This window comes from Silurus meridionalis, chromosome 20 (genome assembly GCF_014805685.1).
Source record: "Silurus meridionalis isolate SWU-2019-XX chromosome 20, ASM1480568v1, whole genome shotgun sequence".
In the NCBI taxonomy this organism is placed as follows: domain Eukaryota; kingdom Metazoa; phylum Chordata; class Actinopteri; order Siluriformes; family Siluridae; genus Silurus; species Silurus meridionalis.
This window is the reverse complement of record NC_060903.1, coordinates 1272503-1299467: the sequence shown is the minus strand read 5'-3', so window position 1 is coordinate 1299467 and position 26965 is coordinate 1272503. Positions and strand designations below refer to the sequence as shown.

The 26965-nt window shown below is 41.1% G+C and overlaps 2 protein-coding genes across 4 annotated transcripts; one reads left to right on the top strand and one right to left on the bottom strand.

Annotated features, from left to right (window-relative positions):
* The first annotated feature begins 370 nt into the window (after positions 1 to 370).
* On the top strand, positions 371 to 3687 carry ptger4c (prostaglandin E receptor 4 (subtype EP4) c). Its single transcript, XM_046875897.1, has 2 exons — positions 371 to 1411; positions 1951 to 3687. Exons 1-2 carry the CDS (start codon positions 539 to 541, stop codon positions 2542 to 2544), a joined length of 1467 nt encoding a protein of 488 aa, XP_046731853.1. The 5' UTR covers positions 371 to 538; the 3' UTR covers positions 2545 to 3687.
* Positions 3688 to 8558: 4871 nt separating this feature from the next.
* On the bottom strand, positions 8559 to 25648 carry LOC124403200 (artemin). 3 transcript variants are annotated; one of them, XM_046876847.1, is made up of 4 exons: positions 25542 to 25648; positions 11514 to 11608; positions 11241 to 11427; positions 8559 to 11156 (listed from the first exon to the last, which is right to left on the bottom strand). In XM_046876847.1, the coding sequence occupies exons 1-4, from the start codon at positions 25570 to 25572 to the stop codon at positions 10696 to 10698; spliced, it is 774 nt and encodes a 257-aa protein (XP_046732803.1). In that variant the 5' UTR covers positions 25573 to 25648; the 3' UTR covers positions 8559 to 10695. The 3 variants fall into 3 exon arrangements, with proteins under 3 accessions (XP_046732803.1, XP_046732804.1, XP_046732805.1); XM_046876848.1 differs by lacking the exon at positions 25542 to 25648 and adding an exon at positions 25089 to 25336; XM_046876849.1 differs by lacking the exon at positions 25542 to 25648 and adding an exon at positions 25103 to 25336.
* Between the last annotated feature and the right edge of the window lie 1317 nt (positions 25649 to 26965).

Sequence of the window (26965 nt, the reverse complement as noted above, 5' to 3'; positions counted from 1 at the left end):
TTCGGTTTTTCATTACAAAAGATGAACCCAAACAGACTAATGGCCAAATAATGGGCGTGGCCTAAAGTTTGAAGGTGGAGTTTTATATTAGATTGATCGACAGATAGATCACTAGTGATACATCACTAAATAGTGCACACTTGCTGATTTATATATGTGTTTAAAAATGATTTGTAGTTAAATAATAGAAGGGAATTAAAAGGATTTTTGATTAGATATGTTTTATAATGTATATATGATGCATTATAATAACAGTAAATCTTCAGGTTATAAACTTTAAAAATAAAGTTGTGCCTAAATCAATAATATCTCTTAAGCATGTTTGGATGAGGAAATGAGGAAAGCCCACCTGCAGCCGGTGACGTGTGATGATGACATCAGAGCAGTAGTGATGGCGTGGAGGTGGAGACGTGGAGTTTATATCCACCTGCAGCTCTCCGGACCGTCGTGAGACCGGAATGTGAGCCCCGGACTCGGTCATGCGCTCTCCCTGGATCCCTTTTCTGCAGCTTTTCTGACACCAGTCTGACTTTAAAGGATGACCGACTCGGTGCTGAGCGCGCACGCGAACGCGTCGTCTGTGTTCCTGACGCCTCCGACGGCGCAAACGGCGTCCACGACGGCGCCGCGTGTTCTGCGCCTGGACTCCCGCTCGCTGGTCATCTCATCCACCATGTTCGCAGTGGGGGTTCTGGGGAACCTGGTAGCCGTGGCGGTGCTGTGCGTGTCCAAGAGGGAGCAAAAGGAGACGACGTTTTACACGCTGGTGTGCGGCATGGCGGTGACGGACCTCCTGGGGACGTGCTTCACCAGCCCCGTGGTGATCGCGACCTACGTGGCGGGTCGGTGGCCCGGCGGCGTGGCGCTCTGCCACTTCTTCTCCTTCTCTATGCTGTTCTTCGGATCGGCCGGGATGTCCATCTTGTGCGCCATGGCCGTGGAGCGCTACCTCGCCATCAGCCACGCGTTCTTCTACTCGCAGCACGTGGACCGCACGGTGGCGCGACTCGCCCTGCTCGCGGTCTACTTGGTGAACGGGGCGCTGTGCGCGATGCCCAGCTTCGGCTTCGGGCGTCACGCCAAACACTTCCCGGGGACTTGGTGCTTCCTGGACTGGCGCGCACTGGACGCTCGCGGAGCCGCTTACACGTTCCTGTACGGTGGCTTTGTGCTGGTGCTGATCGCCGTCACGGTGCTGTGCAACTGCGCCGTGTGCCGCTCGCTGGTCGGCATGAACAAGAAGACGCGCGTCGTCGCCGCAGCGACCAGAGCCGAGGCGCACGCGGGACACCCGGGATCCCGACGCGCTTTCCGCAAACTGCCCGCAGTCACCTCGGCTGCGGAGATCCAGATGTTCTGGCTCCTGATTTTCATGACCATCGTGTTCCTCGTCTGCTCCATTCCTCTGGTGGTGAGCATGCAAAAAATAAATAATAATAAATAAGAAAAAAACTTTACACTCATAACATAATGCGTATTCTCATAAAAGTCTGATAGAATCTTATACATCCTTCACGTGTAGAAGATGATTGTACTGGAGCTTTAATAGGACCAATGGTGGCGCTCTACAGCATCGCCAATTAACCAATTAGGGTTACTTAAACTAACTAATTTAAAATTATAATAATATATATTTTTTTTAATAAAAAAAAGTCCCAGTGGAAAATTGAGCAGGTGCAGGGGACAGATGTGTCCAGAATCAGCTGATGTTTCTGCTGGTACTATTCTGCCCCTAAGGGGGCATCACTGCCAATTTTACCCCCCCTCCCCCCATTAAGATATATTAATGTTTTATAGTTTTGATGACTCTGATGAGGCAGTCTGAGGAACTGAATTAACATGTTGCTAACAATCCAGGTGGTAAAAGTGCTTTAGCTAATATTTACTCTGGACTTTTTCTTTGTTTAATGAGCAGTTTTATTGTTTGATCATGTGGTGTGTCTTCCTCAGGTCCGTATCTTCGCAAATCAACTCTACGGCCCTGCTTATATCGCCGCAGGCATGCAGCCAGATTACCGCAGCGATCTTCTCGCCATCCGGTTCGCGTCCTTCAACCCCATCCTGGACCCGTGGGTGTACATCCTGTGCAGGAAGAACCTATTTAGCAAATGCTGCGAGTGGATCAAGCGCACCATGGACCTGAGCAGAGAGAGTCCTACGCGGAGATCCGGCTGGGTTCTCGGGCAGAACTCGCCTCCATCCCTCGTTCACAGCAACGCCACCAGTTACGCCTCGCTGCGTGCAACCTCCTGCAGGAACGCTGTGGGGAAACTCAGCACCATCTCCGCAAAATCGTACGTCGATTTGAGCGTTCGCCAGGCCTGGGACCTGGACACGGCCGTGGACGACTTTCATCCTTTCAGTGTGAACCAGAGCTCGGTTCTTGGCTCGGAAAGTGAAACAGCATCCGGATGTGAAATGATGACCGTGAAGACGTCCGGGTGCGTCCAGGACACGTCCTGCTCAAAAGTGCATGAGCATAAAGCGGTAATTGTCAGGTGTTCTTTCAGCACACCGAGTTCCTGTCTGTCAGATGAGTGTTGAACATCACATGCTCTCATCTGATGAAGAGTGCGGACTGTATTTTACAGGCACTAGAACATCTCACGTGGCTCCTCAAACATCATGGCAGGAACTGGTGGATTTCTTTCAATGGACAAAGTACTTTTTTTTAAAAATATGTTTCTTCATACCATCAGAATCTGTCAAGTCTGGACACTTCAAAGTCACTGCCATTGCTGTACATTTTAGTAATATTAGTTGAGACAGGACCTTCAGGATCAGAAGATCTATGAAGTGCACAGAAATACCAAATCATGTGACTAATCAACTTTTTTTTCCTGTGTAAGGTTCCAGCCACAAATCCAACATGGCCACAAGCAGCATTCGAGTAAATATTCAGTAAGATCTGTCTTTAGCTCCTACTGAATATTTACACAGTAATGTGTATAAATGATCCAAAACTCATGACCATTGAAAAATAAGCCACGCCCACAATCAAGAACCATCCAACAAGGGCATTCCTTTAATTCACCGGGACCTGACTCATTTGCATAAAGTAAACTAAATCTCTAATAATTTACATTTTTAGATTCACACAAACACAATTCTCCTTGTGCAAACTTCTAAGTCTGAAGTTTTTATACAAATTCATAAAAACTTTTAGATATTTGCATATAAGTTTCTAATTGCGCTGGTTCTATCTCAGCAGGAAGTTGATTGAGAATGCAGGGTTACTACTTCCTGTTTACACCCCCATTTTCTGCAACCTGTATCTCTTTTACATTTTATTAGAAGTTTTTTTTCCAGGCTTCGGTCAGATCGTTGTGTCTGCATTCGTCTGCTGGATTCGGAGACGAAACCTGAGAGCCACTGTGTTAAACGTCGTACAACATGACGCTCCTGTTATGCACAAAAAATATTCATGTGAATTCTGTGAATTAAATACATTTGCTATAGAAAACGATCTGTTTTTCGAGATCGGGAACCGTGCTCTGGATGACGGTAGACATATTTCAATGTCTGCACTTTTTTTAATAAATAAATATATATAATGTGAATGTTGTTTATTTATGGATGTGCCGTTATGCCGCAGTAGAATGTCGGATCTGCATGACTTTTAATGACGTGTAAAACTGTGAACGATGTATTACTGGAAACGAATAAAAAAAACAAAACACTTTTAAATATAGTATTAAATAATAACTCAATTAATGAACTGATATATGGAAACTCAGACGAGCCACAACATCTACTCACCTTGTACATTTCTACTGCAGCACACGTTCTGCTTCGGCGCATCGGCATAAGAGTTGACGATGTGATGCATCGAATTAAAAAGGTCGGATACACCGGATGCATCGGTATCGCGATGCATAATCTTTTACATATTTGTATCGGTAAAAAACACATTCAGGAGAGTGAATACCAGCAGGCAGCAGCAGGTCCAGAGGGCAGCAGGTCCAGAGGGCATCACAGGTCGGGTTCTGAAAGCCTGCGCTGACCAGCTAGCTATTTTCTCTAGCACTATTTAACCTCTCCCTGGAAGGCTGTAGTCCCCTCTTGCTTCAAACAGTCCACCATTGGTCCTGTCCTGAAGAAACCCCAGCCCACCTGCCTCAACGACTACCACCCTGTAGCCCAGACCTCGGCAGTGATGATGTGCTTTGAAAGATTGGTCAGAGACTTTCACATACCACCAAAACCGCTCTCCTGAGGACATCATTACACATGTTCTCCACACAACGATGAGCTACCTAGACTGCAGAAAAGGGAACTATGTGAAAATGCTGTTTGTGGACTACAGTTCAGCTTTTTAACACCATCATTTCCTCCACGTTAAGATAAGATAAGATATACCTTTATTCGTCCCACAGTGGGGAAATTTCTTTACCTCTAAGTTCCTTTACCTCTAAATTTCTTCACCTATAAGTTGGAAGTCCTGGAACTCAGTCCACCCCTGTGTCAATGGATATCCAACTACCTGACAGACAGACCACAAGCCGTACAGGTGGACAAACACACCTCATCCTCCCTCACCCTCAGCACTGGAGCACCTCAGGGTTGTGTTCTGAGCCCCCTCACTATAAACACATGACTGTGTGGCCACTTCTAACTCCACCACCATCAAGTTTGCTGACGACACTGTTGTGGTTGATCTCCAACAACAATGAGACGGCTTTGAGATTGATTTCCTGGAGAGATGGTGCCAGGAGAATAATTTTCTCCTGAACATCAGCAAGACTAAGGAGTTAATAGTGGACTTCAACACGAAGCAGGATCGATCATACCAACCGCTAAAGATCAATAGGACCCCAGTGGAGAGAGTGGACAGTTTCCTGTACCTAGGTGTTCACATCACACAGGACCTGTCTCAACACCCTGGTGAAGAAGCCTGGCAGCGTCTGTAACATCTGAGACGCTTAAAGGACATTATGATGAGTAGAATCACTTTCTGGTTTAGGAACAGCACCATGCAGGACAGGCGAGCCCTCCAGAGGGTGGTGCGGTCAGCTGAGCGTACCATCCACACCGAGCTCCCTGATCTACAGGACATCTACAGCACGTGGTGCCAGACCAGGGCCAGGAACATTGTGAAGAACCTCAGCCATCCCAACAATAGACTCTTTTCTCTGTTGCGTTCAGGGAAGCGTTTCCACTCTTTGAAGGCAAACACAGAGAGAATGAGGAGGAGGAGCTTCTTCCCAAAGGCTGGTCGGAGATTAAACCAGGAAACACCGAGCAGCTGTACTTTCTCTCCTGGACTTTTTCTTCCTTTGCACAATTGCACAACTAACGCTGTAACACTGGACTGGCATGGCACAATGTCACTTTAATATCAGCCCATGGCCCTTAAACAAGGCCCTTAAACCTCTGTGCTCCAGAGTCTGACCCTGGATTCTGGCCCCAGCTTTCTAACATCGCTGGGATATGCGAAGAAAGAATTTCACTGTGCTGTAAAAGTATATGTGACAAGTATAAAGCCATTTTTTCTGACTTTATCGCATGATTTTACAGTGGCAGGTATGATTTCGGCCAGCAGGGGGCGGTAAAAACACATGGCCTGGTTTATCCTCTGAGCTACTGTCAAAGCTCTTTAGATAAAGTTTGTATTTTGGGAGAATAAAAGTCCAGTCTGAAGACGCTATAAATCAACTACATGGTTATGTGACAGAATCAAAGATTAGACAATGATTCCCAACAAAGTAAAGTAAAAAAATAATATATAAATAAATAATCATCATAATCATTATTATCACCATCACCATCATCATCACCATCACCATCATCATCATCACCATCATCATCGTCATCATTGCTTTGAGCAAGTAAAATCCGTAAAATCATCTGTTTATTCTGCCTAATGCGTTGATGATGTTTAACACGTCATTTCCGACCAAATTGTATTATATTTTTTACCAGGAACATAATCATAGCCGTCTAATTATTTATAACTAAATAAAAAAAAAATTGCCTTTAAATAAATAAATAAAAAACAACAAACAACTATTTCCTATCAATTAAAACAACTATTGTATTGTTGAAGCATAGCAAGGCATATTATGACCACCAGGTGTCGCTGTGCGTCTTTTTTAAACCTCGTTTTCTTTCTCGTTTTCTTTTTTTGTTAACGGGGATTTTTTAGTGTATTTATTTATTTATTTTCTAAACTTTATACAGGTTAAATGGAATAGCTTTGGTTACATTTGTGGAGAAAATATTACATTTAAACCTACAGCTGAATGTAGAGAAGGTTGTAGAAACTTCAATCATTTTAATTTCAGTGAAAAAAACCCTCAAAGCTTATCTTTAGTCTGTATAAATTTCCCTGCGCTTTATATTTAACAACATGTAAATAATTCGATCTCTACATTAAAAAAACAAACATATTCAGCCTCATAGTTCATTACAAACATCTAGTAAGTTCATTTCACAGAAGCCATATTTACTCTGTTTCTCCACACAATTTCAACATTTACCTCAAAATAGTTGATTGAAGAAGACAAGTCTTGGGTTTGTGTATTCCGTAGAAAGAAAAGGGAATATTTGGAATGTTTTGTGGCAGGGAGGAGGCTGGAATGATCCTGTGATGTGGTGTGGTCTGTCACAGGAGCACAAAAACACAACCACCTTTTCCACCTGCATCTGTTTCCAATAGCGGCCATCTATAGAAGGATCACAGGGGCCCATGTAACATTAATTAACCTTAACCACACAGAGAGGTAAGGAGAGGTAAAGAGCCCTGAGCCATGGTGAAGGTGGGCTCATTAGGAGCTGCCTGGCACATGGAAACGTTCTGTACATTTTGGTGTACACCAAAGATACGGCTTTTAGAGCAGGAATGATAACTATTATACAGACAGACAGCTCGGAGCTTTAAACACCCAGAAACGTTATCAAAAAAATGTGCTGCCTCGAGCGTTAAAGCTCAAATACTCCGCCCTTAACGACTTTACGAAGAACACGTGATCTCCAACACCATCTGAGATCTTCAGCATAAGGGCCTGTATTCATCTCTCTCATCTGTACAATCTCTCAAACACCTTCAAAACTTCACTCTAACATCGTCAAAGCCATCGCTAGTAATCTCAAACATCGTTAAATTGGCCAGCTAGCAAGATGAACATGTTCGCTCCTAATAAACACCAGTAAAACCTGCAACAATGACGCCACCCTGTGGCAACCAGCTCATCACACAACTGCTAACTTTTCTAGTGGAAATAATGAAATTGCAACGACGACGACGAATCAGCAGCGGTGTTGAAGTGTACCGGAACCAAAACAACCCCAAAACTATTAAACTTCCACCTCCATGTGTGAGAGTGAGGGTGAGGGAGTCTGATCACATCTTCTCTCCTGTTCTTCATCTCACATAAGTTCTTCTGTTAGAGACAAAAATGTCCCATTTGGACTCCACAGAACTTCATCCACTCATTCACTTTCATAACTGTGTGTTTTTAGCTTTTTACTTCTACTGTTTGTTGGTTTGGTACACAGAAAAACAAGAAGAACATGCAGGTGTCTCAAAAGCCATCAAAGACTTTACACGTCTTACAGGAAGTGTATATACGTGTATATATATATATATATACAGTACAGACCAAAAGTTTGGACACACCTTCTCATTCAAAGAGTTTTCTTTATTTTCATGACTATGAAAATTGTAGATTCACACTGAAGGCATCAAAACTATGAATGAACACATGTGGAATTATATATGGAATTATATACATAACAAAAAAGTGTGAAACAACTGAAAAATCTCATATTCTAGGTTCTTCAAAGTAGCCACCTTTTGCTTTGATTACTGCTTTGCACACTCTTGGCATTCTCTTGATGAGCTTCAAGAGGTAGTCACCTGAAATGGTCTTCCAACAGTCTTGAAGGAGTTCCCCGAGAGATGCTTGGCACTTGTTGGCCCTTTTGCCTTCACTCTGCGGTCCAGCTCACCCCTTAACCATCTCGATTGGGTTCAGGTCCGGTGACTGTGGAGGCCAGGTCATCTGGAGCAGCACCCCATCACTCTCCTTCTTGGTCAAATAGCCCTTGATGCCTTCAGTGTGACTCTACAATTTTCATAGTCATGAAAATAAAGAAAACTTTTGAATGAGAAGGTGTGTCCATATGTCTCTCTCTCTCTCTCTCTCTCTCTCTCTATATATATATATATATATAGAGAGAGAGAGAGAGAGAGAGAGAGAGAGAGAGAGAGAGAGAGAGAAAGAGAGAGAGAGAGAGATACATAGATGTACATAAAGAACACACATTATTTTCATCATAGTAACACTTCACTTCTTCACATCTTCCTGTTGTTCGCTGATTTAATCATTTGCTAAAATACAACAAACACTCAAACACTCGAATCTTTATTTTACTTATTAAACAGAGTCTAAAACAAAAACAGCACCATGACCCACTTTTACACAAAAACAGCTTTATTTCTATACAGGGTTGTACAAAAATAAAGGAATAATAATATAAATAATAATAATAGTAATAATAGTTATAATAATAATAATATACAAATACTGTGTAAAGACTAATAAATGTTGACTATAACTACTGTTGTACATTGGAGTATTTCCTCAAGAGCAGCTTTTTCTTTAAAGGGAGAGTGAATATCAACAAGGCAGCTGTCAGTGTCCTCCATACTGACTTCCAATGTCAACAAAACCTCAACAAAACGTTTTTTAACGTTTTTGCCAATTTCAAATAACGAACAAGTCAGGAACGAAGAGAAAAATAAACATTATACCCGTTAATAAATATATTTATTTGTGTGTGTGTGTGTGTGTGTGTGTGTGTGTGTATATATGGTCAGAAACACATCCTCATACAGATGAATGAATAAATAAATAACTTAAATGCAAAAATAAATATTTGACCTATGAAGCATACAGTAAATGCTAAGAGATGCACAGCATCCATGTTGTAGAGCAACGACAAAACGCATTGCAGTCGGAGGCAACAAGTAGAGACGGCTAGAACAGGTATAAATGCTAATCTGGTATTTATATATTGCTGATCGGATCTGTATCACGTTCAACCTGAACACAGTCAGTTTCCCGAAACTTTCCTTTTCAATCTCATTGATCGTCCGTGTTCGCTGTCTGATAATTTGTGCTATAGCTATGAGGCTAACGAAGCTAACAACTAGCTTAATTATTAACTATAGAGGCAGAAAATACTTTAATTATTGTAAGTCGTTACTATATTGAAGTAATCTTTGGGATGTTCTGTACTTTACTTAAGTTGTATTTTTTCATCGAATCCACACTTTTTTAGGAAAAAAAAAACTTTTACTTATTACAAGCTAATTTTCAAATATGAACTAGCTACGTAATTCGTCAAAGATAAATAAAAAAGAAACTAGTCAGCTAATTCAGGAAGGTACTTTACAGACCATAACTTGCTAGCTAGCTAATTAAACAAGCTAATTTGTAAAAAAAATAATAAAAATAATAAACTTGATATGTAATTCAGGAAGATAAGTAAATCTTATATATCATAGATAGATCACTTTTTTCAGGGGTAAATTCTAGCTAGCTAGTTCACTTTTTAAAATCTGCATGTTAAATTAGCTAGCTGCTTAGGTTTTGTAAGTGACCTTGATGAACTGACGAACTGGTAAAGTTTTTCACTGATGATGTGATTTAGCATTTTTTCTAAACAGGCTCATTAACATGACAACATTATTTTCCTTATGATAGAATGCGTAGGAAAAAATGCTGATGTGACCTAAACATACAAAAAACCTCAGCAGTATAGAGGCAGCCATCTTGGACAAACACAATAACTGTTTTCTGAGGTTTGGTATCAGTCCACCTCCATGACCCTGTCATCTAATATGGATGGTAAAATAGTTCCACTTTGAATCTTAAATAACTTTGTGTAAATTATGGAGGTTGGATATTTTTGCTGTAACAGAATCTTTGCTAGCTACTAAACATTAGCCTCACTGCATATGCGTAAAAAAATAACTAAGCAAAAAAACAAAAAAAAAAAAAAAAAACGCCGAACCTCAGACGTGTCATGATCGGGTGAAAGTTTAAGAAGGAAAACCACGTGATTAGTTTTTTTTTCCAAAAAGTATTCCTTTAAACATTTATAGACCTTTTCATCAGTTCCTAAACAGCCCACAGCTTTGTGGAGAAATAGTTCAAATCAGTACTGTTTATAAGTTTATAAAGTCATGTATAATTATAGCTTCAGTAATTTAGGCAGTGTGTGATATGTTCACCTGAATGTCAAAAATTACAAAACCGCTTCTGCTCAAACAATATAAAATGTTTTCACCCGTTACTGGCAGATATACACAGTCTCTGAACTTCAGTAAAAGAAATAAAAACAGACAAATAAAACGTCTTGCAAAGTTTCTTGCCAAGTTCCTGGCCATGTTCTTGAGCAATCCATGAGTGTCTATTGTTGCTCCATCGGCTACCGTCTCCGTGCTTCGCCCTGTCACGAGTCCGGCGTCACTCTGGACTTTTTCACTCTGCTGTCAGGAATATAGAAGGCTGAAGGCATACATGGTGCACATCTCAGAAGGCTTGCTGCCTCCTTCTACTGAAACAGCTTTCATCTCAAAATGCCTCCTATTCTATAATCCTGATTTCAGGAAGCCCTCCGGCCTCACGTTACCTCTGTTTCTCGAGGTGGGAATCAGTGTCAGTTTTCAGCTCCACCAATAGCCATTTAGCCCACGCACTTGCAGTCTAAAGCCGAGACATTCTCGATGGTCCTCCATGTTGTGGACGTGTCCATGAAGGACACAGACTTGTATGCCGTGGGTCGGCAGCAGGGTCTGGCGCTGACCTTGCGTGCTGTTCGTTTGGGCAGGCTGCCGTTGGTCAGCAGAGCCTTCAGCGCAGCGTCGTAGTTCCCCCGTGCACTCTGGCACAAACCCACGCAGAACTTAAAGAGTACAATCTCGTCCGAATCGTAACCCATCCCCAGGTCTCTCACTCGCATCTCGCGCCTCTCCAGGTGGCAGTCACGGCTGCTCTGGCCCCGCCCATCATCCTCACCCTTCTCCTTCTCTTTCTTCTTCTTCTTCTTCTTGCGTGAGCCTTTGGACTGAGCATCAGAGGCTTCTGAGGACCGTGGGGAACGCTCCCACCGAGCTGGACTCTCTTCTTCTAATAGAACTGAAGGTTCTGAAAGACAAAAAAAAGAAGAATATTTTCACAAACCAGTTTAAAGATATTAAGATATTTTTCAGCCACTATACCCAAGCTTACCAAAAACGGTTTGCCACGGAGAATGTCCGTCTCCATCTCCCATCTCCTCATCTTCAGGTAGAGCATCAAAAGGCTGCTCATCCAGCATGGACGTAACAAAACCCACTGCATCCACAGGGTCTTCGATAAACCCGGGTCTGTCTCCGATCACCAGGGGCAGCAGAGACATAAGCACCCATACCACCATCTGCAAAATAAACAAATGTAGAAGTTCATGCATTCACCAGGTTCAACAGTATTATCTTAATGTCCTTCATTGTCCCTCTTCCTTACCTTCCAGTTTCTCCTTTGAAACGTGGCATCAGTGGCTACGGATAACATTGCGTAAAGTCCTCGCTTGGATCGAACTTTCCTCCACCTTCTCCCACCTGCATGAAGAATACAAGAACGTTGTCAGTCCAAGTTCATTTAGATCCGTGCAGCAATGCGTAAACCTGCACGCATCTACGCACCAAACTTTCTAAGCTGGAGTAAGCCTTGGTAATCAAGAATACACAATACCTTTGGAAAGTGTGGAAAGGGCACGATGCGGGTGCAACAAAGCTACAGTGTCCTGTAAATAAACCGCTCTAAGGGAAGCCCTGAGAAGCTTTCTAGGTTTGATCAAGAGATTAGGTCTGTGTAAAAAGGAGGCATGCTGGGGGATTCTGGGTCTCCCAAAACCACATCCATGAAGTGTGGTTGATAAGGCTTCCCAACAATGCAGATGTTTACTGACTCACTGCAGCGTGTGAGTCACTGAGCTTGCACTGGAGGCCTCTGATTTATATCAGGGTTGAAACGAGGCCGGGCAAAGACCAGGGCCATTTTATACACGCTGAATATGACTAATGGGTAAATTAGCGGAGCGTGTCACGCTTAACCTCACAGCCGTGTTTTTATAGAGGAACAGTTGTCTGAGGACGACGGGATTATATCTGGCCTGAACAGTTTCCATTTTAAGAAGGAGGACCAGAACAAAGAAAAGATGAATTGAAAGATAGCCACCTGGGTCGGGAGCCAGCGTGCCTCCGAGTCGCATCCTGTAGTACAAAATTGGGCAAAAGTCTTTACGCTCTATTAATAATAACAATTCAACGACATGACTGACCTCCAATCAGCTTTACATTTTAATGAGGGATGTTTATTGTAATAGCTGGGGTCATGCAGCAGGTGGCAGTGTGAAGTTTAAGCCTCAGTAGTTCGATCTATCCAATCTGAGGCTCCTAAAATAAATCTTAATTACGTTCATATTTATAACCAATAAATCTGAATGTATTCCTTTGGAAGATATCCGGCATTCAAAGGCAGAACACATGCAGGGTCAAGAAGCTAAAAACAGGTTAACAGCTTAACGGGACGCAGCTGAGACGGGTTTTAACTTGAAAGACAAAAAATGTATCCTGGGGAACGATTTACATTTGGCAAAGAACGTTCTGGCACGTCAAGCGAAGAACATTGCACGTATTTCAATCAGAACTACAATGAAACCCAATAAACTTTCAGTTAAATCCTTTAAATAAGGAAATTATTCAATAGATTCAATTAATATGCAGATGAGTAAGTCAGTCCACTCTGCATGCCACACCCCTTTTTTTGGTACAACACATAACACATTTGAATACTGCAACTTGATAGGCTGATAGGCAACTTGAGGATATTTACACTTTAGCCAGTCCTCGAAAAGCATCATTTGTATGGTGGTTAAGACTTTGGACTTTTGATTAGAAGGTCATGAGGTGAAATCCAGCACCACCAAGCTGCCACTTCTGGGCCCTTGAGCAAGGCCCTTAACATTCAACTGCTCAGTGTTACGTTGTTTTGCCAAATGCCATAATTGTAAATGAGTATGAACAATAAAACACTCAGTAATCACTCCATGATTAAGCTGAGAAATCATTAAAAACCATAAAGATCCTTATTTTCCTCACCAAAAAATGACAATTTTATACGAATTAATCAATGACAGCAATTTACAGAAAAATGTCATGTTCTGGAATGTTGTTAAATATTTTCATCTGAAAAATATCCTAAAGTTACATCTGACACTGGAGACGACTTCCATAAATATTCATACAATAAAAAAATGTAAACCATATGTAAATGATGATGTGTTGATATAATAACCTACAAGAATATATAGGAGAGAAGCGCATTAATATAAATGACAGAGATGATAAAGCAACACAAACCCACACACACAAACCCACACACACACACACACACACACACACACACACAAACTGAGAAGGAAATATTTTCAGTGGTTTTATAAACACCGACTCTAATGCACTTCTGTCTGTACGGATTGTACACAAACACGAATCTCCTCAAAATTTCCTAGAAATGTTATGTTTCATGTTGGAGCCGAAATTCCAAAATATATATATAATGCATTCCTATAAACACTACACTAAACAAACAAACACTATATGGTCAAAGGTTTGTAGACACCTGAGCATAAGATCGGTATGTGCTTCTTTTGGAACATCCCAGTCCACACTGAGTCGCCATTTACTGTTATAATAAACTCCACTCGTCTGGGAAGATGTTCCAGTAGATTTGTGGAGATTCAATCAGCTACAAGGGTGTTAATAACGTCAATGTTCAACAGGGTTGGAGCTCTATAGCAGGAGATCTTCCACTCCACATTGTTCATGCTGAAACAGGTTTGAGTCTCCTAGTTCGTGAAGTAAAAATTTCATGCTCCAGTATCCAAAGATGTCCTACACAATTGTGCTAACAGTTTGTGGAAGAACCACATATGGATGGTGAAGTCATGCATAATACTTTTGACTTTTTGTCTAAAAGCCTCAATTAACACTGTTTGGACAACAAGTGAAAGTTTTTCAGCTAAATTGTTCCTCCAAATTTGAATTAGCTGTGCAAGAAATCTTTGTAAACACTGAAAGCCTTCTGAATTCTGTGTTTTTTTCTAGATGAGGTCAGTCTAATTTGCTGAAAACATGGCCGTGAAAATCTTTTTTCAACTCATGAGCTGTTCATTAGCGTGTTTCTTCATCCCGATCTGACTCACTGCAAAGAGCTGGAATTCCCATCACGAGTAATCACTAACATTTGACCCGGACTCGGTGGGCTCTGCTACGAGTTATACATCTCTACATCTATAGCCGTTACTGCTTTCAGTCAATAGGAACATGATGTTTTGTAGTTGGAAATGAGGGAGATTAGAATATTTGGGAAAAACTAAAACACTTGTGGCCAGTGATGGACTGGAATCCCATCCCGTGTGTATTCCTGCCTCGCACCAAGCCTTATCGGGATACAATCCGGATTTGGAAAGATGGGACTTGGAGCTTGGTTGGTGTTTAGGATTGTACTGGTTATTCTGTAATATTTTCTCTTTTTTTTTAACATCCCGTTCCACATGTAGTCCCCATTTTTTGTTATAATAATCTCCACTCTTCTGGGAAGATGTTCCACTAGATTTTGTGGAGATTCATTCAGCTACATGGGTATTCAATAGGGTTGGAGCTCTATAGCAGGAGATCTTCCACTCCAAACTATGTAAAGCAGATCTTCATGGATCTGTCATGCTGGAACCGGTTTGGGCCAATTTCATTTTAATACAATCCAAAGTTCGTCTTATACAATTGTGTGCCTTCAAATTTGTGGTAACAGTTGAAGGCACCTGAAAAAGTCCACCTGATACTCCTAATACTTTTGGTCAATGTCTGTCTGTCTGTCTGTCTGTCTGTCTGTCTGTCTGTCTGTCTGTCTGTCTGTCTATCTATCTATCTATCTATCTATCTATCTATCTATCTATCTATCTATCTATCTATCTATCTATCTATCTATCTATCTATCCATCCATCCATCCATCCATCCATCCATCCATCCATCCATCCATCCATCCATCCATCCATCCTCTTTGTGTTTTTTTAGTTTTTTGTCAATAATTATATGGAATTTGCCTATAAATGTTTGTTTTTTCAGAAATTCAAATGATTTGATTAATAAATAAAAATCGATAAAATGTAATGTAATAAATATAAAGCAATGCGGATTAAACACCAGTAAGGTTCTCCAAATGTATTTATGTCTGTACTTTGAGAGTCACTAACAGCTGGAACCAAATTCCTTGTGTGTGTCAACACACTTGGCCATTAAAACTGGTTCTAAGTTCTGATTCTAATCAGCCCAACCTCCTTTCTGTCCTAAAGCTAGCTAACAAGACTGGAGTTAAAACTACAGAGAATATATAGTTCTCTTTCCAGGTAAGGGATTGGATTAAGATCATACCGAGTAGGAATTAAGATCAGTGTGTAAATAGTCAAGTTGAATAAAAAAGACACTTATCATACTTTATAAGCTTTGCCAGTGTTGTGCTATTAGATTTAGGCTATTGTACTTCCAAAAGAATGAGTCACGTGTGGCCTGAGGCTCTTCGGCTCTCCATCATTTGCAAAATATGTTGCGAGTCGGCTCTGTGAAGTGTGCAGAGCATCAAAAAAATCAGCAGTGAAAATCAACTCGAAAGGTTTTTCCACCAAAATTCCAGATCAAACGTTCCAGTTCACTCCAGCCTTCAAGCTCTGGATCACTTTCTTTCTTTCTTTCTTTTTCTTTCTTTCTTTCTTTTTCTACACACACTGCTGGTGCACCTGGTAGTGTTTTAGAAGCACCTCAGTGCTCCTCGTGTATCAGAGCTTTTCTCATGCGAGTGTTGTGTGGGTGCCCGTGGGGTCGAACCGGGCGGCCCTGATCATGAGGAGCTCCAGAGAGAGTGTCTGTGATGGCCTCAGCGCTGATTAAAGCCTCGCTCGGCCAGTTCCACTCCACCACTTCCCCCCCGCCCTCGGGCTCAAACCTGGTGGAAAAAAACAGGAAAGCAGGACTGCCGTGCGATCGTGAAAAAATGTGGGAGCGAAGCCTGGTATCGGGGTTTAGGATGGAAATGAGGGCGAGAGGGTGGAGGGTTGGACCAATCCATTACTAATAGAGCTGGCAGACATTTATAAAATTGGATCATGGAATATGAATATTAGTCACGGAGTCATACAGATTACGTTCTTTTCCAGACTTTGTCCAGTAAGTGCATTAAAAACAATTTTTTTGTAGATGAGCAGACAGTGTCTGAAAGTGGGGAACATTTCAGGGTTCTCAGGAGTTCTGGAGGGTATGAACTGAATGACTTGATTTTGACTGAAACGACAAACTCGAATATTTAATTGGTTCAATTCATACTTAAATGATTACATTGGCATTGGACTTTGGATCGGAAGGTCATAGGTTCAAATCCCAGCACCCAACAAATGTACATTACTTAAATACCCCCAAATCCCTATTCTGAAATAGCCAAATTATCATATAACCTGAAAACAAAAAAGTACGTCATACTGAATTACGTTAAAAAGTCGAATACTCAAATTGCTTATACTAAAACATTCAAATACTCAGATGAATACTCAGTGCTTAAGATGTTGCAATTCTGACAGAAAGGTCATGAGTTCAAATCCCAGCACCACCAAATTGTGATTGCTGTTTCCCTGAGCAAGGCCATAAAACCCTCAAGCTGTATAAAAAGAAAACTGTTAGTCACTCTGGTTGAGCAATAAACGCTGTAGGAGGTGGTATCAAAAGGTTTCGAGACTAGCTCTATTAACAAGAAAGTATTTTATTTTTCTACGATTACACACTATCCGTTTTAAAGTAGTCCCCTTGCCCAGCAATACACTGCCCCCAGCGTTCTTCTAAAACGTGTACTAGAAGTCTTCCCTTCTAAGCATGCTGAGCACCTTCTGCGATTCGCACCAGACATCCACAACAATGTCAAAAAGGGCAACCTTTGAGCTGGAGCTTCATCTTCAGGAAGAAGGTGAGTCCACTGGAGCCAAATCAGGTGAGTAGGGTGGGTGTGGAAGTGAGATTGTGATGTTTTACGGTGACGGGGTGCACATGTAGTCAGAGTAGCAGACATGGTAATGCACATGGTCAGATGAGGACCAGTTTCACGGCTCCCGATGTACACAGGATGATCTCTTTTTGGCGCACCGACTTAAAATGTTGATGCGGATCGTCGTCAGGATGTCTGATCATCACCTACAGAGTATAAATGATGGAAAAAGAGAGAGGCCTGCATTCTTTCAGCGCACTCCACCTCACCTCACTCTGCTCTGCCACTGCCATTAGAGGTGTTTCATGTGCCAGCTCTACCTGTCAGAAAAGACGAGGTGTTTTAGAGAGGGATCGGCCGTCCTAAATCAGCCCGGCAATAAAACGCACCTGGAGCGAGAGCCTGATCGCTGCCAGACACGGCTTTCATCATCGCAGGGTGTGAACTCCAGCCTGCACATGTACCAAGTACAACGGGGTAATATATTTACTGTATCAGCATTCTCGCTGCTCGCTCAACGTCACTCTTCACTCAGAGAGAGTTTTATCCATCATGTGAAGCCGAACTCCCGACTCTTCTTTTACAAGGGTCTGTGTTCTGACCCAGACCAGACGGCTAAAGTGTCGATTCCACTCCACGCTGAAGTGCCACTGGTGCGAAATTCTCAGCTAATTGCGGCGTGCCCGCTAGCGTGAAATCCGAGCGTATAATTTAATAATTCCTCTCAGGGAGAAAGCAGGATCTCATTACTGTCAGATTGGAGTCGCTGCAGAGTTTCAGCCGCGGTGAACGCTGCCAGGAAGACGATTTAGCTCTCGAAATCCTGCAGCTCTGCTCATCTTCTTCTGCTCTACGATAGCAGAGTGCACGGAAGATGTGTATTCATCATGCCAGGGGATAGACAGCTAAGGTAATCATTCATAAGGCGTGTTTATTCAAGCACTCAAAAACGTTAGATCGCTGTTCGAGATCAATTTGTCCAATCGTCCAGACTATCACGAAAAAATGCGTACGACCGGAGCCGGAGGAACGTACAAACTTGGTTTGTGATCTCAGAAAACCTGAACGGTTTGAGTGTTTTATCTGATACAATTTTGAATGTTATAGATTTTGGCTGCAGAAGAAAATGGCAACGTTAAAGAACAAGCTAGTTTCCTACCAGTTAGCCGCACTTATAGCGAAAATCTGTAATGATAGTTTGCATAGCATTAGTAATAGACAAGTTATGGTCAAAACATTTGTGGTAAATGTGCACCAATTTAGCTAATTAGCTAACTGCCGATCAAGCTAACCTAGCATTAAAGCTAACTGTCCAGCAAGCTAAGCAACATTTAATATTAGTAAATTTGTTCTTATATTGGGAGACATTTCTCTAAATAATTTTGCTAAATGCAAAGCTTCTTTGCTAGTAGTTAAATAACTAACAAACGTAGCAAATGGCAGTCATTAGCTAAATCCCAGTTGTTATGGTAAAGTCCGTACGGTTAGCTAGTGAACTAGTCTGCTAGCTACTCAGCAGAGACACAAGGATAACTATGGGTTTTCTGATTCGAGTGTTGTGCATTTTTTAAATATTATATCCTGCTGTTTATGGTATAAAGATATTTCCAGACTATTTTTAGTTGTTTCATGGACATCATCTTCAGTGGTTTTGAGCATTAAAACGTTCAAATATAAATATTTTCTTTCAATCGGTCCCTTTCTATAATTGATGCAGTGAAGTCCAGGCCAAAGGGATGAAGCAACAAGAAGTGTTACACCACAAACACACACACACACAAACACACACACACACACACACGGATTCCTTAGGTTGAGTGTTTGCACTGCAAGTCAGCAGTTTGGAGTTCGGCCTTTTATTTTTGCCACTCAAATGCAGCGGTCACTGTTTGCATTCCACACCGCGCGCCTGCCTGGCCGGAGTGTGTATCTGGCCACTTCCTCTCACTGCCACATCCTCTCTTGTAGACCACACACACACACACACACACACACACACACACACACACACACACACACACACACAAACAGTGTAGGATGAGATTCATGCCAAAACATACACACGCATGCAAATGTTGTCTTGTGGTAAGTCATGTGACTAACAAAATACTCTTTATACATGAACTGCCAGTGTATATTTTTTTTAATAACTTTTTAAGGACCGAGCCATTGCCCTTATTTGGTATCAATACAGCACTTAGGCTCCGCCTCCCAATCCTTAATTGTAATAAAAAATCCTAGCAAAGTGACATGATAACATGCTTGTTCACCGATCATGCTGTGTTTAGTTCCTAATTCGCTAACGTCGTCCTTTTTATCCGTTTACGACTACATTACATGTTGCGTAACGTTCGTGAAAAAACTTATATTCATATTTCAAAGGATGAACATTTCAGCTTTACATCCAACTGCTACGAAACTTGGAGACTCCTTTCATACACACATACATCTCCTGAATGACACAATTTACGATTGCGTACCTTGTTTACGAACCGTTACTATGGAAACTGCAACATTCATTATTATCAGAACTAAAATAAACCTGCAGTCAACCTGAATAATCGATGTTCTTAATCTCGCTTGCACAGAAAGAAACAGAAAACTAAAGGCTCTGAATCAGATAAAAAAAAAAAAAAAAGCAAACACGTAGCCGTATTTCGCAAGATGCGACGAGGAGGAAAGGAATTTACTACGACAAAAATCCCAAACTTCTGGTCTCCACACGCATCCAGCAAGAGATCAGTTTTATGTGTGGTGTTGCTCTTGAACATCATCCTGAACAAACAGTTTTTCGCCGCTTCATCGAAGTGGCTTCGCCTCTCGCTATAATAAACCAAATACAGGGCCGTGATTAAACGCGTTTCAGGAGGGAATGACAGAAAGGGAACACTTGGGCGAGTGAACGAGTCCTTAAATGGGAATAAATTAAAGGGGGGAGAGGGGCAACGGAGGAGATACGGTTTCACTCCAGAGGATTCGTCTGAACAGCCATAGTTTCGAGAGCTTTATTAATAAGCTGACTATATTTACAGTAAAGTAAATCCTGAGGAGTAGAAATAAAATCACAGAAAAAAAAGATAATATTGAAATCTGTATAAAAGGATGTTATTTGAATACAGGCGCAGGACGTTAACATACCACTTAATTCTCACACTGTTCACCTCAACACAAACAATCTGAACGCCCAATTTAGCATGTTCCAATCATGACTAAGCAAAGCTTGTCCTCCCATCCAGCTTCTCTCTCTCTCTCTCTCTCTCTCTCTCTCTCTCTCGCTCTCTCTCTACCTTTCCAGATGAATCCTCAGGTCATTACACCCTGACAGCCTGGACAGCATATCGCTTGTGTACTCTAGCTCATGTCTCATTTGTTCAAATTAAGCTCAGGGTAGAGGGAAAAAAGGGCAGCCATTAGTGCGTCTGGATGAACAAACGGCATTCAAAGAGTTTCCATGTCCTGGCCGAGACGTTCAAAGGGCCCCGACGGCACCATGATTAATGCATCTGACCTGGCAATTGCAGAAGAATACGGCTTATTGTATTAAACATCCACTTCCAGCTACAAAAAAAAAAAAAGCTGGTGTGCAATAAACCTATTTAACGTACTTCAGTTTAAAAAAAATGAAAGGATATAGTGGGAGATGATCTGATAAAGCAAAAAAAAGTAATGATTTCGTTCATCTGGGCAAACGGTGAGAAAGCTGACAGAAGGAGGAGGAGGAGGAGGAGGAAAAATGAAACAGAAATAAAGAAAAGAAAAAAATCAAGAGAGAAAAACACGGCCCCGTTCACCTTTGTTGAAAACTGCACAATCTTTTTTTGGAGGCACCAGTGTTTAAACAGATCCAGACCCCGGACTGCCCCCTTGCCCTGTGGCACTCTTACTCCGTCTGTGGCACAATCAGGGCTAATTACTCCTCAGTGTCAAAGGCTAAGCTTACAGGGACAATTTTGTGGCTAAAACCGGGCTGGAAGGGCAATTACACCGCATTCTGCAGTCAGAGAGAGAAGCTAAAGGGGCGCCAGGGTGTATCAAAAACCAACAGGTCACTCTCTTTCGTCGTAACCATACCTCCGCGTTACAATTCCGTCCAATCGAAAGTCTTGAAATTATGAAAGGCAGTGTGTAAAATCTGAGCATTTTACCTCCAACGCTTTAGACATGCTTCATAGCTTTGTGTTCTTGTCGTGAACGAGATTGAAGCGTCTAAACCCGGCTCTGGATGTCTGCAAGTAAACGTTTCTCAGCTCGCAGGGACAGAGGAGCATTTAGAACGATGCATTGACCCCTAGTGAGGTTGGAGCCTAGGTCAGGTGAGGTCAAAGTGTGTGCACTTACAAGATGAAGTAACAGGACACTGCGAGTCTTTCACACACTCGTGTTTGCAAATTCTCGTACAAGCCGATAACTACAGCCGTGTGTGGTTAAAGGAACCTTTAACATTTTTTGGGACTATTTTGAAAAATTTTACGTTTTTGACTGTGACCAACAATATGAAGAGTTTCATTGAGAACACTGAGAAAGGCACAGAAATCTCGCGTAGACCAACACACACACACACACACACACACACACACATATATATATATATATATATATATATATATATATATATATATATATATAGAGAGAGAGAGAGAGAGAGAGAGAGAGAGAGAGAGAGAGAGAGAGAGAGCATTATATAGAGAATACATAAAGCAAGGTTCTGTATTATATCTATATCCATCATCACATAAAGACAATTTCCTCCCTCCAAAAAAGTAGTTCCATCCCGAAAAGCATCAGTTTTCCAGGTTTAAAGTTTCACTCTAATCTGCATATGTTTCCTGAATTGGCATCCATTATTTATCCATTACATCTTACAGTGTTTTTTTTTTTTCAGGACATTATAACTGGAATTCTGGAATTCTGGAATTCTGGCCTGTGATAATCACACGGTTAAGACATGTCCAGTGGATAAATATTAGGTTTTAAAACCCAGGGGTTTTCCTTTAATAACATGTTCAACACATTATCATATCAACCAATTTTTTTTTTGGACCTGTAAAAGCAGAGAGATCACATCGTACAACAGATCTCATAATGACATAGCAGTTTTAAAACAATTACGGCCTGACGTCCAGATGGAAACAATATTCTTGCGCATCTTTACACGCTCGCCCGCCTGTTCACACTCTCTCTGTGTCACACACACACACACACACACACACACACACACACACACACACACAATTTCTCCCACCGTTTCTTTCACTATCGCATGCCCATTAAACATGGCTGCCTCTGACAGGTTTATGTGGTCTGAACATATACAAGAACTCAGATCTCACGACTCGGGATGAAGACTCACGCCAAAGGCACGCCATTAAGAAGTTTCAAAAACACTCATCATCGTTAGAAGAAGGTCTTCTTCAATCACAATGCTGCAGATTTGTGGGAAAAAGTAGATGGGGAAACATGCGTACATTATATTTTCCATTTGGGAATTTGCTATCAAACACGGATAAAGAACATACGCTAGTGAACGATTAGGGATCACAATTAAGCTCGCTAGCACAACAAACTAACAAAAAACATTTCCCCCAAAAATATTGGGAAATTCGCTGACATTCAAGACAGAGCTATCAATAAACAACATCAAACCATCTACAACATGAATAATTTCCAACATATTTGTATAAATTATTGTGAAAGAGCTGAGAGTCGAGACAAGCATATCCCAAATATCAACATTTTCCTCAGAGATGAAGACAGCTGTAGAAAACACAAACGTATAGGTTGTGTAATCAAGACCAAAACTTCAGAAATATCAATATTTTACCTCAGAAATGTTTGTAAAATTTTAGCAGGGTAGTGAGAAAACAGATCTTTTAAACAGATACTATTTAAATAGAAAATATGACAGGGAAAACAAGACCAAATAGCAAAATTTTCCTCAGAAACAAAGGTAAATTTGCTAGCTCCTACAACCGAGATGTTAAACCTTTGCAACAGACAATGTAAAAAGACATTGATAGCTAATTAGCTTCAATTAGCTACATTTCTGAGAGATTCTTAACAGTGTTAAATTGCTTTGACAGTAACACCAGACCAATCAATGCCAATGATTCACATTTTTCTAGCAATCAGCTGTTAAGTCCTGTATACGCATCACTTATCAGATGGAAAACATCTAAAATGTCAACTTTTTTCCTCAAAAATGTGGGTAAATTTGCTAAAAATGTAGCTAACTAGCAAGAAACTAGCTGGAAAAGTGTAAATACATTGATAGCGGTTTTCCAAGTTCGGTAAAAGATTTTAGAAACATTCCTGAGAAAAAGGTTGAAAGATGTAAAACAATGATTGAGGAAATAAGACACAACATTTAGTTAGCTAGCAAATGCGGTTTAAACAATGTAAAAAAAAACACCCTCAGAGGCATTTGTTAATTAGATGACAAAAACTACATTTTCTAAATAAATATTAAAAACATAAAAACACAGAAGCGCTAAAATTCCTGAAAATGTTTTATAGCACTTTAGCACCTCCTACTGTTATAATACTGTTTAGTATTTGTCCAATTAGTGTTGCATTATATTCTGATTTAAAGTCCTTGTGAATTTGTTTGGCACAACGTCACCATGTTGCAGTTCGACTGTAACCCTGTTAGGAAAGTTAATAAGAAAAGTTAGAAAGTGTGTTTGTTTAAACGTTGACGTTACAGTAATGCTAATACGTGTTAGCACCAAGCTGACCACTGTGTACGTTAACGATTTCCTCGTGTGACATTCAGCAAATAAATCAGTCAGTCAGAGATTTAGGGTTTTTCAGCTCGAAGGAATTTGAGGGAAAAATGTCGTCTATTGAAACATTGGCAAGAAAACGAGACAAGGAGACATTGTGAAGATTCCGTAGTAAAATAGTACGACACTGAGGTACTGAGACATAACAAGCGTGACATCCTCTCAGCACGCGCGCTTGTGAAACCCGTCCCCTTGAACAAGCTCAAACGGTCCACATCTGCAGATTGCCATCGTCTGCTTTGAAGTCCAGCCTGAAAGTTTCTACCATTTCCATCAGGCTAATTACAAAAATGGAGTTTGGACCAGATTGCTGTGTTATCGATCTAATTCATTCAAACAAGCACAAACCCAAGCATCTGAAACATCTGAAATGTCTATGTAATATCTCCAAAGATTTCGAGATTGCTGGTAAAGCTTGATGGGTTTTTTTTGGTCCACCACTAACATGAACCAAACTGATCCAAACCACATCATCTAGATGTTTATTATATATAATTTGCCAAGATGATTTTTTTTTTTAATCACAAGGCTGAATGGAGTGCAGAAACACAACTCCACAACTCCTCAACTCAACACTAACAACAAAATCTACACAAAACACAAGCTTCCTCGATGCTGTATGTTGCATCTTGATTTGAGTCCATCAAACACCAACAACTCCAAACTCCTAAACTGTTTATAACGAAAATATTAGGTGCTTTTCATAAGATGTACTGCACATTGAAATCTTTATGAACATGTTATAGAGTTCTGGAGAGTGAATGGTCACTTCTAGAGCCACACCAGTGAGTCCAAGTCCCAAAAATACACCAAGAATCCAATGAACACCATAAGGAGACGCACTTGAACGCTGCACGTGCTCATTCGGTTCTCTAACCACCATCTCCAATGTGAATATCATCCATAATCAGATGAACAAGATTTAAAGTGTTGAACTTCATAAATCCATGCCCTCTGAGATGTTCATTCACCACCTTGATGTCCACCTGCTTTTTTTTTTGAACACCTCTCGAGTCAATTCCAAGTCAAATTCATCCAGACAGCACACTTCAAAACAACTTCAGCTGACTTACAGTCTAAAGATGCTGAGAATTTAAAAGCAAAAACACTCGAATAGATTCCAGTTGGAGGTCAAAATAAACACAAAGCGCTTTCGGAAAACCGAACAGAAGAGAAAAAAGACGCTGAAAAGTGCCGTGTGGTGAGAAATGGATCAGAAATCACCTGTACCTGGAAGCTCTGACCTGGGAAGGTGTGTGACGGAGGTCTGGGTGTCAGGGAAATGCTAAAAAGTCTGATAGACACTTTGTGGCACGCAGGACGCACGCGGGCTGATGTCTGGTCGGTGGCACCTCAGTTCTAGTCATTACATCATGCAAATCCCATCTCTAAAGCCGACAGTCAGAATCCTCACACTCCACACTGCAGTGCATCATTCAGGAGGGGAGAAGTTTTCATTCTACTCTCTCTGACATCCCTGTACCTCCATCCTGCGCGCGCTCCACTGCTCAAACAGCGCGCTATGACGCGTCATAGCGAGTTTTATTCTAGTGACAGGTATTAGCAGGTTTCTAACTCCTCTTACACACACACACACACACACACACTTAGACCAGCCAGGGTTAAACAGAAAACAGACAGAAAGTTGGTAAAAGCGGAGTGAAGAAGTGAAAGCGGTTTTACCGGCGAGACGTCGATTCGCTCCGGTCTTCATGTTCCAAAGATTACAGAGGCGCGCGCGCTCGCTCAAACACACACACACACACACACACACACGCGCGCTCGCAGTCCTTCACACCGACTTCATCATCCTCACGCGCCCAACTCTCTCCCCGGTGTGTGTGTGTGTGTGTGTGTGTGTGTGTGTGTGTGTGTGTGTGAGAGAGAGAGAGAGAGTGTGTGTGTGTCTGAGAGAGTTTGTGAAAGGGAGAATGTGTGTGTGTGTGTGTGTGTGTGTGTGTGTGTGTGTGTGTGTGTCTGAGAGAGTTTGTGAAAGGAGAATGTGTGTGTGTGTGTGTGTGTGTGTGTGTGAGAGAGAGTTTGTGAAAGGAGAATGTGTGTGTGTGTGTGTGTTTATTCTGCTCTTAAACAGCGGCAAAAAGTCTTCAAAGGCTTTAATGTGCAGGGAGGCAACACCCTCTGTGACTCGCTCTCAGATACACACAATAATAATAATAATAATAATAATAATAATAATAATAATAATAATAATAATAATAAAATGAGTACATTGACATTTAATTATGTGTATTTATTGATTTATTTGGGTTTATTGCTTCAAATACTATAGAACACTGAAGTAACACTGATCAGACATCAGATTAAAACCACCTCCCTAATATTGTGTCTGGTTCCTCCTACTTGTGTGTGTGTGTGTGTGTGTGTGTGTGTGTGTGTGTGTGTGTGTGTGTACTTGTGGTGTCTCCACGAATCTGACCTGTTTTTGTCCAGAACCTCCAACAGACACTCGATAGGATTAGGAGCATCAACGTCAGACCTGATGTTCTAAGAAGTTCTCCTTCCTAGCACACTTTTGGTAGTTATTTAAACCTGCATAACGGAATAAACCCCTACAACACCTGCTGGAGTCGCTCTGACCCAGTTGTCTAAACATCTCAAAAATGACTCAGATCCGTATGGCCATTCTTCACATCAACTTCTCAAACGACTGCTAACTGCTGTCTAATGGAGCCCACCTAAAGAGTTTAGCAATGTTATTCACTTCACATGTCTGTACATCATTTACACACACAGACAGACAGACAGATAGATAGATAGATAGATAGATAGATAGATAGATAGATAGATAGATAGATAGATAGATAGATAGATAGATAATTAAACACACACACACACACACACACACATTATATATGAGAGAGAGAGAGAGAGAGAGAGAGAGAGAGAGAGAGAGAGAGAATTATTACTATAACATAATTATTACTATTATAATATTTGTTTAATATTCATTATTTAGTTTTTTTTATGAATGATATCTGCATCCAGAAGAAAATATATGATCAATAGTACTTACAACAACAACAACAACAACAACAACAACAACAACAATAATAATAATAATAATAATAATAATAATAATAATAATA

Bases quoted from the DNA above. Each gene is read 5' to 3' on its own strand.
- ptger4c (XM_046875897.1), top strand. From the start codon at position 539: ATGACCGACTCGGTGCTGAGCGCGCACGCGAACGCGTCGTCTGTGTTC. The intron at 1,412-1,950 runs GTGAGCATGCAA...TGTCTTCCTCAG, and splicing joins TCTGCTCCATTCCTCTGGTG to GTCCGTATCTTCGCAAATCA.
- LOC124403200 (XM_046876847.1), bottom strand. From the start codon at position 25,572: ATGAAGACCGGAGCGAATCGACGTCTCGCCG. The intron at 11,428-11,513 runs GTAAGGAAGAGG...TTTATTTTGCAG, and splicing joins TTCAAAGGAGAAACTGGAAG to ATGGTGGTATGGGTGCTTAT. The intron at 11,157-11,240 runs GTAAGCTTGGGT...TTTGTCTTTCAG, and splicing joins TCCGTGGCAAACCGTTTTTG to AACCTTCAGTTCTATTAGAA.